The sequence below is a fragment of the Panthera uncia genome, chromosome C2, assembly GCF_023721935.1.
Source record: "Panthera uncia isolate 11264 chromosome C2, Puncia_PCG_1.0, whole genome shotgun sequence".
NCBI lineage: Eukaryota > Metazoa > Chordata > Mammalia > Carnivora > Felidae > Panthera > Panthera uncia.
The window spans coordinates 45,538,879-45,551,203 of record NC_064810.1 but is presented as its reverse complement, the minus strand read 5'-3'; the positions used below and the strand labels follow the sequence as shown (position 1 = coordinate 45,551,203).

At 39.5% G+C, this 12,325-nt stretch overlaps 1 protein-coding gene across 1 annotated transcript in view; it reads left to right on the top strand.

Moving 5' to 3' along the window:
• CPOX (coproporphyrinogen oxidase) overlaps positions 1–12,067 on the top strand; it is a 16,802-nt gene extending 4,735 nt beyond the window's left edge. The window contains exons 4-7 of the mRNA XM_049628047.1: positions 313–454; positions 2,720–2,938; positions 7,426–7,530; positions 10,359–12,067. Of these exons, the coding sequence (XP_049484004.1) occupies positions 313–454; positions 2,720–2,938; positions 7,426–7,530; positions 10,359–10,446 (554 nt within the window). The 3' untranslated portion in view covers positions 10,447–12,067. The remainder of the gene's footprint in view (positions 1–312; positions 455–2,719; positions 2,939–7,425; positions 7,531–10,358) is intronic.
• The last annotated feature ends 258 nt before the right edge of the window (positions 12,068–12,325 follow it).

Genomic DNA, 12,325 nt, shown 5'->3' with positions numbered 1-12,325 from the left:
TATTTATGTTTGAGAGAGAGAGACAGAGCATGAGCAGGAGAGGGACAGAAGGAGGGAGATGCAGGCTCCAGGCTCTGAGCTGTCAGCACAGAGTCCGATGCGGGGCTTGAACCCATGAACCATGAGATCATGACCTGAGCCAAAGTTGGATGCTTAACCTACTGAGCCACCCAGATGCCCCTAAATATTTTTTGATTGTCACCCACTTCATGTTAAGCTAAGCTGATAAATTAAGTTTGCTAATACAGTGAGTAGTGTGCTACATCTCAAAGTCCGAAGTCTGCATGAAAATCACACGTCTCGATTTTGTAGGTAACAAGCTGTGGTGGTTTGGTGGTGGATGTGACCTCACTCCAACATACTTGAACCAAGAAGATGCTGTCCATTTCCACAGAACTCTAAAGGAGGCTTGTGACCAGCATGGTCCTGATCTCTACCCTAAATTTAAAAAATGGTAGGTAAAGATGTCATAACACCTAAAATATATTCTGTTGCTTCCTCCTGTAGATCCTGAAGGCAATATTATGTCACTGAATATGTTTTTCAGCTTATGAAGATTGATCTGGGTTTTTTTTGGCACCAGAAGTAGAATGCTAGTTTGAAGTGGTTTTATTATGTTGTTTATTTAGGAATATTTGAATAATTGGGTAGCAGTGTATTTTTTGATCCCAAATGATTTAGAATATAAATTTTAGGGTGATCTATGCCTGAGAATCAGAGGCTTTTTAATCCTGGGGTAGGCTTTTAACTTCTCATCCCAGATGAGAATGTTCGTTGCCATGGGAATATTCAGACATGGGAAGAGTCAGAGAACTGTTAGGGAAAGATACAGATATACCAGAGATTTGGACAAGAAGAAGACTGGGATTGGAAACTTTGGTTAAGGAAACTCTAATGGTAAAGAAAAGGGAAACAAATGAGTTGTGAGGAGATCCAGGATATTTGGCAGAAGTGAAATGGAGTATAAGCATAAATTGTTTGGAATAAGAATAAAGTACTCAACTCTGCCTAGAGCTAATTGACATTCTTGAAAAAGGAAGAACAGGAAAGGTTTTGGTGTTTTTGTTGTTGTTGTTGTTTTGCATTGTTTTTAGAGCTAATAATTGTGGGATGTTGATATTATTTATGTAAGGGTATGGAGTTCAGCTTTAAAATTCTCAGAAAAGATATATTCTCCTTTTGATTGATATTACCAATGAAAATTGCACAGCTATGGAAGCATGAATGTAAGATGGAGGGATTTTTCCCTCTGTCTCTCTCTCTCTCTCTCTCTCTCTCTCTCACACACACACACACACACACACACACACACACACACACACAAATCAGCCTCCTTCCAGGAAGAGGACTGGTTTGGGTGACATTCTCTTTTTTTGGTTTCCTCTTATTGCCATTATTGAGATGACTTTATCTGAGTGATATTAGTTACTAAGACATCTAGGATGCAGGCTAGTTAAAAAAGAAGTTTTTAGTATAAGTATTTAGCAAACTTCTTAATTTTCTGGTGATTTTGAAATAGTGTGATTTGGTTAAAGCTGACTTCACAGCCTTGCCCAGGATGGTCTTCAACTATGTTAATAAAATGTGCCTGTAAAGGACAGCCAACAAGTCACAAGTCAAGGTGAATTATACCATTGCATCAGTTCTAGGGATTTGCATCTGCTACTGGTTTTGTTTTTTGTTGTTTTGTTTCGTTGGTTTAAGCTATTAAGGCTATTTTTAATGGAACCTTTTAAATAGCTTTTAGTTTTTGTTTGTACAGGTTTTTCTGTTTATAGAGATCATCTAAAAAGTTGTTTCCACAATGTAAACTATTTTCTACAAATTGAGCATTTAGGAAATGACTTTTTAGGAAAGCTGTTCTAGTGGGCACAGAGGGGAAAGCCTCAGGAGCAGATGGATAGTTTCATGTGCTGGCTCACAGGGGTAAGCTTTCATACGTCCCTAGACGTTCTCTGAACGTCTCCTTCCACCAGCCCTTCCCTCAGTCATGCCCGCTATGGAGACTCTGCATTGTATTGATGAAAGGAACCTTAGACATTATTTGCTGTGCCTTCCTTTGGCGAATAAAGGACCTGACTTGAGAGCCGAAGGGTTGGCACCCAGTCAGACCTGGTTGGCGGTGTTGGTGGAGGATTCCTGTCCTGCCTCTTGCAAAAGCCCCAGTGCTGCTGAAGGCAGCAGCATCACTTGTTTTAAGAAATACACTGTTGGGGCGCCTGGGAGTGCTCAGTTAGTTAAGCATCCAACTCTTGATTCCAGCTCAGGTCGTGATCCCAGGGTCATGGGATCGAGCCCTGCATCCAGCTCCATGCTGAGCGTGGAGCCTGCTTAAGATTCTCTCTCTCCCTCTCTCTCTCTGCCCCTCCCCCACTCGTGCTCGAGAGCACATGCACTCTCTTTCTCTCTCTCAAAATAAGTAAATAAAAAACACACTCTTAATACTGGACTCTGTTTCTTTTTCACTAAAGTTCTTAGAGTTCCATATCCTTTAAATATGTGTTCCATTCCTTGCTTTGCAGATGAAAGCATAAGCATTTTCTACATGGGTGCTACTTACAGGAAATGTGTCTAAAGCCCTAGTTTCATTTTCATAGTTGGGCAGAAAAGTAAGGACATTGCTTTGGCATTAGTCAAGGATAAGCTGAAATGCTCACATTGACGTTCATGCCTTTTGTTCCCCCTTTGATCCCTGACATGGCCTTGCTGTGTCTTCCAGGTGTGATGATTACTTTTTTATAGTCCATCGTGGGGAGCGGAGGGGCATCGGGGGCATCTTTTTTGATGACCTTGACTCTCCATCCAAGGAAGAAGTGTTTCGCTTCGTGCAGAGCTGCGCCCAGGCTGTGGTTCCTTCATACATTCCTCTTGTGAAAAAGCACTGTGATGACTCATTCACCCCGCAGGAGAAGCTGTGGCAGCAGCTGCGGAGAGGACGGTGAGTGAACGAGTGAGCGACAGGAGAACAGACCATCTCATTGCAAGACTTGGGGCGGGGGAGGGTGGAGCAGCTGTGGTGGGTGAATGAATGGAGGGTGATGTGTTGCCTTGGGCAGGTACTTTGTTAGAGTTGTATTAGTACTAACTGGAACTTCTTTTGGTAACTAGGTGAATATCAAATGAATATTAAGAGTTGTCTGAAATAGTGTTGTAAAAACAGCAGAGGTTACCTCATTTGTCCGTATGTGAGAGATTCTTAGGAGCCATGTATTAGTACTTGCTGAATTTAATTCAGCTGATTTCTTTTAGTCTTCTAGCAGTTCCTTGCAGCCTTACGCCAAGATATGGGCATCACTTAATGTTTTTGCTGCTTTGTAGATTTGGAAGCCCACACTTTTCCATCCATTTTAAGGTTTCATGGAAGTTGTTATAATGGAAATAACCATTTCAGAAATTATTTACACTTAATGGTAATACTTATTAATGATGGAGTCCTTACTGTGTGCCAGCCAGTGTTAGACAGATTGCATCTAGTTTTCTTTACAAACCTGTGAGATTGGTGTAATTATCATCATTTTACAGGTGGTAAAACTTCCTCCCCGAAAAGTAAGTCTCTTGCCCAGGATTACAACTAGTAAATAAAAGATCCCAGATGTAGAAGCAGGTCACCGTGACCTCAAAACTGGTAGTCTTTCCCATACACAAAGGAAGTTAAGTAGTTGAAGCAGGTTTGTATTTCTTACTAGATACTCAACCTCAGCCACCCTGTTCTGTGCATTGAGCTTAGAGCCCAGTTGGGTGACCACATTGAGGTCGTCTTCACCCGAGGTATATTTGCAGATCAGCTCCAATGATCCACCCTGCCAGCTCACATCAATTTCTCACTGCTGTCTTAATTTCATTTGTAGTACTGGTCCATGGCTGTAACATGGATTTTCTCCTTCATGTCAATTCTGTCTCAGGCAAATAAAACTTTCAGTATTTGAGGAGGTAAAGTTAGTCCCTGAAGAGGTCAACTTAAATAATGTTTCAAGTTTAAAGAGAAATATCTGTGTTTATTCTTTCTTATGGTCGCCTGTGTTATCTGGTCCTTTAATTTAGAAATTTGGGAAAATGGAAGTTGATTAAGTTTTCTTGTTAGAAGTTTCTTAGTGCATCTGTTTTGGGACTCTTTCTTTGGTCCCATGATTTCTCAAATAATACTTTTACTATTCCTTCCTTTTTTCATTTCCTTGATATTTATTATGCAACCCTTATGGCTAGGCACTGTCCCGGCTACAGTGGTGAGTATAACATGCATCTGTGAAAAGAAGCTCATGGTTTAGTGGGGAAGGTATACCTAAGAGGATGATTTAAAACTCCATGCGGTTTTATTTCTTAAATTCCACGTTTGAGTGAAATCATATGGTATTTGTCCTTCTCTGACCGACTTAACTCATTGAGTATGATACCCACCAGCTCCATCCATGTGGTTGCATGTGGCAAGACACGTTCTTTTTTTATGGCTGAATAACATGTACAATTTAAGAAACAAAACAAACGAACAAAGTCAAAAAGAAACAAACAAGAAAAACACATATGGAGAACGAACTAGGGGTTACTGTAAGGGAGGTGATGGGGGCATAGCTGAAATAGGGGAAGGGGATTAAGAGCACACTTGTGGTGGTGAGCACTGAGTAATGTATAGAATCGTTAAATCACTATATTGTATACCTGAAACCAACATAGCACTGTTGATTATACATTAAATAGCCAATGAAAATTTGCAAAAAACCCTCTGGAAAGTACAATATTCTAGTTTTGCCCAGGATTTGATGTGCAAAGCTGGCAGATTTTGTGAATACTAATGAGGTGAAGCCTTAAAACTTCTTAGACATAGGAACAATGTTTTGCGTTCTTTTGTTTTCTGCTTTTTCATTATGTAATGACAAGACATTTTGAAAATTCCATTTGTGTGAATCCTTGCACATCAGGTATTTTTTGAGTTACGTATAAGTGTGGGGTGTTAGATGAATTTTCTGTGATGCGACATGGGAGCGTTTCTCACTGAGAACCTCCTACCCCCTGTATCTCTGGGCCTTAAGATGGCAGTAAACTCTGAGCCTTCAGATAACCACAGGTCCTGACTACGGTTGTCAGCATTGTCTTCCCCTTTTTACACACTGCACTCACAGCCCTATCTGCATCCTTCACACGTTATACCTCGCTCCTTTCCTTCCCCTCCAAGTAGGAGTTTCCCTTGCTGTGGTCAGGCTGCTTCCTTTTCGACTTGAGTCCCTTACTTGGGAATTTCCTTTAGTCTCTTACCTACTTCTACTATTCTCTCCCCAGACCTTGAACTTCACTCTTGCAGTCTTCTTTTTCACAGGAGAACAGAAACTAAAGATCTTTTTTTTTTATTAGAATTTTTTTAAAAAAAGTTTATGTATGTATGTATTAATCTCTACACCCAACATGGGACTCAAACTCTCAACCCCAAGGTCAACAGTCACATGCTCTTCCGACTGAGCCAGCTAGGTGCCCAGGAAACAAAAGATCTTTAACTTACTGTTGTTTTGCTATATTTTAGGGAAGGGAAACAAGATAAAATTTAGGCATCTGTTAAATTGAAGGGAATGGCTAAAGTTCATTCATGGTTTACAGGCACTTCAGAGAGGATAAATGTATGGGAAGGATCAGAAAGATCAGAACTGGGGCGCCTGGGTGGCTCAGTCGGTTAAGCGGCCGACTTCGGCTCAGGTCATGATCTCGCGGTCCGTGAGTTCGAGCCCCGCATCGGGCTCTGTGCTGACAGCTCAGAGCCTGGAGCCCGTTTCAGATTCTGTGTCTCCCTCTCTCTGACCTTCCCCTGTTCATGCTCTGTCTCCCTCTGTCTCAAAAATAAACGTTAAAAAAAAAATTAAAAAAAAAAGAAAGATCAGAACTAAGTGAAACCTTATAGGAGTCAGCCTAATGTCAGGAAAGGGGCATCCTTCACTCAAAAAAGGAAAGCAGTTCAAGGATCCTTACAACAAATTCATATAGGGAGTTCCATACAGGAGTCTTTGAAAGAGACATTAGTACAAACTAGAGAATCCCAGCCATCCCTTAAATACCATGTTTTAGAAAGTCAGCATTGGGGTGAAAAAGGTGGCTGAGAGACAAATTCTTTTCCGTGCTCTTAGCGAGGAAGAAATTAAGAAGTTTCACTTACATTATCTTTTGAAACAGGCTTATAAGAAGGTGTTAAATAGTTATTAATGCATAAAATTCAATCCATGATAAATGAATGCTGAGGACTAAAAAGGGATTCATGGATATATTTAAATTTTTTCAAGGCCTTTGGCAAGTTTGCACACAGAAGGGTGTTTTCTAAAAATTGATGTACTGTGGAATTCTAGAGAATATCTTCCTCCAGGTGTGATTAAAGACTAACCAGTGGGTGAACAAATGAGCAGGCTTCAGGCTCTGAGCTGTCAGCACAGAGCCCAACACGGGGCTTGAACTCATGTACCATGAGATCATGACCTGAGCCGAAGTCAGACGCTTAACCGACTGAGCCACCCAGGTGCCCCCTGAGGGAAGTTTAGACCAAGAAAGTAGTTTCTGAATGAGTTGAGAAATGATCTGAAAGGGTGTCTATTCATTGAATTTTCAGCTTTATGGATCGTTCTAAATTCTTAGGAGTAGTAAAAATTATCTTTGGAGTTTAAATGACCTTTTACAAGAGATCCCATAATGTTAAAGCCAATCACAGATTTTTTCAGCTAGACAGAGTTTAGATCTGACACCATGTGGCAGTTAGTGGAAAACAAATTTACCAAACCAAATTTCAGTTGATGCTAAGGATGGTCTTCTTAGAAACATAAAATTTAGCCCTGCAACCCAACCAATGCTTTTTATTTTGATTGCCATTAATCTGCAGGAAGACTGGATTATATGACTGCGTTTCAGTGCTATCAACTACTTTAAGAAAAGGGAATATCTAGGATATATTAGTAATTATTAATAGACTGCTGTTAGCTGTGCCTGGCCTTTCAATTACGAACGTTTTGCACTATCTTAGTAAATGGAAGTTAGGTAGTGAAATGAGGTCTTCTGAAACATCTCAGTTCGTGGGGGAATACCAGAAAGAGCTGTTCTGTCCTAATACAGGATGTCGTTTCTTTTTCTTGTTTTTTTGCCTTGAAGTTCTCATTTTTGTGTCCATTCTGTTTTCTTATTGGAAAACATAATCTTCTTGTTTTGTAACTGTGCCATGTTGGGGCCGAATCTATATCCTGTTGTTTGTTGGGTAGGATACCCTTTTATTTATGCCTGTCCAGATGGGCAAGACCGAACTGACTGTAGATTGGTGTTCCCTGTGCCAGTTCAGCTGTTTGGGAGGGAGAGGGGCAATGGGCAGGAAGAGGCCCCTCCCCGCCCCAAGCCCTTGAGGTACTTGTTATGGGCCAAGAAAGATTTTACTCAACTGGCCCTTAATGTTATTTGTTGTCTTTACGTCAGGTATGTAGAATTTAACCTTGTGTATGATCGAGGTACAAAGTTTGGCCTCTTCACTCCAGGATCCAGGATTGAAAGCATCTTGATGTCTTTACCTCTAACTGCTCGGTAAGAATAACTCATTATAGTAATTATTCCTCCACTCCCAATCTGCTAACCCGTACAAAATGTGAAAATATGAACACTCCAGTGTCTTACCTAACGACTTCAATGGTTTTGATATTGCTGATTTTATAATAAAATCACAGTCAAATAATTAAGGAAAATTAATTTTATTAAATTTTTTTTCATGTTTGTTTATGTATTTTGAGAGAGAGAGAGCGAGCAAGCTGGGGAGTGGCAGAAAGAGAAAGGGAAGAGAGAATCCCAAGCAGGCTCTGTGCTGCTAGTGCAGAGCCCGACATGGGGCTCAATCTCACGAACCATAAGTTCATGATTTGAGCCGAGATCAAGAGTTGGACACTTAACTGACTGAGCCATGCAGGCACCCCGGAAAATTATTTTTTTTTTTAACGAATGAATGGCAGGATGAATGATATGGCTCTGTGGGGGAGGGGTGAGAAAGTATAGAGGGAATAAGAAGATAGGGTGGATGATGGTGTGTAGGGGCCCAGAATGACCTTGCCCACTCAGTGATTTTCTAGGAAGAGCTGTGGGCGAAGCAAATTTGTTAGCGTATGTCAGGTTTTTCAACTTAATTTTGTTAGTAATTTTTACACCTGTGAGGAAGTCTTACTCTCCACTATGAAATATCAAACATGTGTGAAAGTATGAGGGATTGTTGCACATGCTCCACGTTCTGTCTGTGCTTTACATGATGCTGTGGTGAGCTTCCAGAAAGGTTACTTGAAAATGGGGGGGAGGGGGATTTTAAAGACAGATATATAAGAAAGAAAGAAAGAAAGAAAGAAAGAAAGAAAGAAAGAAAGGAAGGAAGGAAGGAAGGAAGGAAGGAAGAAAGAAAGGAAGAAAGAAAAAGAAATTTCTGTTGGTGCTATTAGGTTAATAAAGATCTACAATTGACTTTTTGTGTATAAGAAAGTGAGAATGATGTGTGTCCAGACTAAATAGAAAAGATTAAAAAAAAATTACCATTGCTTGTTTTATAAGCACTAGAATCTTCATTTCTCCTTGAGGGTAGATGTCCAAATAAGAATGGACTGCCGACTTTGGCTCAGGTCGTGATCTCTTGGTCTGTGAGTTTGAGCCCCGCGTCGGGCTCTGTGCTGACAGCTCAGAGCCTGGAGCCTGCTTTAGACTCTGTGCCTCCCTCTCTCTCTGACCCTCCCCCATTCATGCTCTCTCTCTCTGTCTCAAAAATAAATAAACATTAAAAAAAAAAAAAAAAAGAATGGACTGCTGGATGGCACTAAAGGTCTGCCTTGCCTCATTCTGCCATCCAGATCTAGCCTGGTGAGATTAGTAGCCCATATAGTTGTCACTGTCTTCAAAATGGCATTGTCTCTGTCCTTGTAAAACTGTTGTTCTTGGGATCTCATGTCTGTAGCAAAAGCTCATATATGTCACTGTTAGGTATTCCTGACACCCTAGAGGTGAGATGTGAATAAGATGTAGAGATAAGTTCTTTTTTTTTTTTTTAACTTATTTTTGAGAGAGCCTATGCATGCATGTGCATGAGTAGGGGCGGGGCAGAGAGAATCTCAAACAGGCTCTGCACTGTCAGTGTGGAGCCTGACGTGGGGCTTGAACTCATGAACGGTGAGATCATGACCTGAGCCAAAATCAAGAGTCAGGAGCTGAACCAACTGAACTGCCCAGGTGCCCCAAAACTAGAGATAAGTTAAGGGCTTCAGGTAGTCCTCCTGATTACTGCTGGCCCCTGATTATAAGGTACATTGTAAGCTGCAGATATGGGTGGATTATAAATCAATCCCTTGCTCATGTGCATAGTTCACATGACAGGTCACTCTCAGCTTCTTCTAGTCTATACCAAGTGCGTGCAAACTTGAGGCTGCAAGATGAATCCAAGTCCGCCTGTGATGTGTTTTTGTACAGCCCTTGAGCTAAGAATGAATTTTACATTTTTAAAGGATTATTAAAAACAAAAAAGAATGTTGTATTCTTTTTTTTATTGTATGTGGCCCCACAAAGCCTAAATTAAAGTATTTATATGGGACACCTGGGTGGCTCAGTCAGTTAAGCATCCAACTTCAGCTCAGGTGATGATCTTGGAATTTGTGAGTTCAAGCCCCACATCGGGCTCTGTGCTGACAGCTCAGAGAATGGAGCCTGCTTCGGATCCAGTGTCTCCCTCTCCCTCTGCCCTCCCCTGCTCGCACTCTGTCTCTCTCTCTCTCTCAAAAATAAATAAACATTAAAAGAAAGTTTTTTTATAAAAAAAGTAAAAATAGAGTATTTATTAATGTGACCCTTTGTAGGAAAGGTTTGCTAACCCCTGGTCTAAACGAGGTTTTGCCAGACTTCATACTACAGCTTAACCATTTTGACTATATTTGTATATTATCTGAGGTATTCACTTACATTTTATACTCTTATTTTTTCTGAGAGAGAATTTGTTTAAAAAGGCAAACCGATAATATTGCTGTAAATAGAAAGTAACACATTAAAATAAATGCATAAATGCCAAGCTAAAAAAAGTTTGCCTGTGGATCCTCTGTGGTTCTACATTTTGTGAAACCTGGTTTCTAGTAAAAGTGTATTTTAGCTCTGAGATATTAATATTAGCCAAAGGATGCTCAGGAATTATTAAAATATTTTATTTCTTTAGCAGCAAATATTTTTTAAAAGCCTAGTGGGTAAAAGGCATATTAAGTACATTGGAGACAAGGAGATACAAGAAATTTTTTACTCTTAGAATTTTAATTTTCATTTATTTTAAGTAAAGAGGTATGTGTGTTGTTTATTATTATTTTTATTATTATTGCATGTTTTGCTTTTGTTTTGGACCTGTATAGATGGGAGTACATGCATTCACCCCCAGAGAACTCCAAAGAAGCGGAAATTCTGGAAGTTCTGCGCCATCCGAGAGACTGGGTGCATTAATGCAGGTGGAGTGGCCTGCCCGGGGCGTGGGGGACACAGAATGAGTGCCCCATTCCACCAGCCCGCAGCGTTGCCACTGTGTGGCAGTGAATAACCTGTGTGTTAAGCTCCAGTCTTCTCCACTCTGCAGTCTGCTTCCTTGGCAGACGCGGAGTGTGTTTTAAGTACTACAAGTTTCCATAGGATGCTGCCAGTGACAGGTGGTGATATGGCAGCTTGTCAGAGTCAATTGGTTGATAAAAACCTCATTTATACTTTCCGAATCATTTTATATGACTAGTTTACAAAATACAAAATTGAGTTTCCAAGTGTTGAGTTAAGGGAATCTAAATATAACTTGCGTCAGGAAACTTTTCATGCTCTTTTTGTTTTATCTATTTTTTAAAGTTTTAGCTTCTGCCACCAAAAATCTGTGGTGGGATAAATTTAAATTTCATTAATTCAGTGAGGTTGCAACTTCATAACAATTTCAGAAAGCAATTTGAAATGAAGGTAAAACATTTACTTTGTCATGACAGAAGTTTCGTTGATCGTAACCTTTATATATTTTTCTCTAGAGATAATAATGTAAAATGTTCATTTTTATAATGACATTTAGGAACACTTGAAATTTCCTAAATATCCGCATGTGTTACAATTCAATAATTCCCTGTAGTTGTTAACTCTAAAGTGACATCACTGTTATTTAAATAAGGGACATCTGAGATGTAATTCTGATTTTTGTAGAGCTATAATTTGTTAATGTTGGATTCTCTGCACTTTTGAATGTGAAAGCTTATAACCCTGGAGTCTGATATTTAAAATTTTCTATTCCAGACATTTCTATATGCAAATTTAGATTAAGAACAATCCTGGGCATGTTTGAGTTAGGAAATGTTTCTCATTTGGGAAATGAGAAATACTTTCCTTCCTTAATTAAAGTCAACATAACTAGTGTGAAAAGCATGTAGGCATTTTATAAATATATTTCTTTGTAAGATGGACTAGTTAAAGTTGCCCTCTTTTTAAATTAGAGATTGTGTAGTAAATCACAATAGAATAGTGTGTCTTCTTTGTTCATATAATAATGTGAGTGTATTTTATTTTACTCATAATATGTTGAAGTTTGTAAGGAATAGTATCTTCATATTATTAAGCATTATCTTGGAATATGTTAAATGTATGTGATTGTGTATGTGACTCTTTAGGGCTGGGAAATGTATGGACTCTTCAACTATCTTACAACAGATCTGATAAATTTTATGAAATATGACTAAGAGATGTTTCTATTTTTCATTTTTTTAGGGGTAATTGCTATAGGGAAGATAAATATTTTTTAGCACTAAAGCCATCATTCCTCAGCCCTAGGTATTTTACCCAAGAAAAATAGAAGTTTTGCATTCAGATTTCCATAGCAGCTTTTTTCGCAATAGCCCAAACTTAGAAACAACACCGATACCCATCAGCAGATGACTGGATAAACAAAGGATGATTTACCAGTATGTGAAAATACTACTCATCAGTGAAAACGAACAACCACTCTGGTGAATAGCAGAACAGCATTGTGCCAAGGGAAAGAAGCCAGACACAGAAGAAGACTCACTGTATGACTACAGTATGTGAAAACCGAGAAAAGCCAAAATTTGAACAAGGGAAAGCACATCAGTAGTTGCTGGGGCTAGAGCTGGGGAATTGATTGTGGAAGGGAACCAAGGAGTATTTTGAGGGGATGGAAATGGTCTATCTATTGATGGTGGCAGTGGTTACCAGACTGTTTACATTTATCAAAACTTATTGACTGGGGCACTGAAAAACATGGACTTTTATTGTGTATATGATTTATACTTCAATAAAGCTGATTCAATGAAAAAAATATACAGGCATATAGGAACAAATGTTC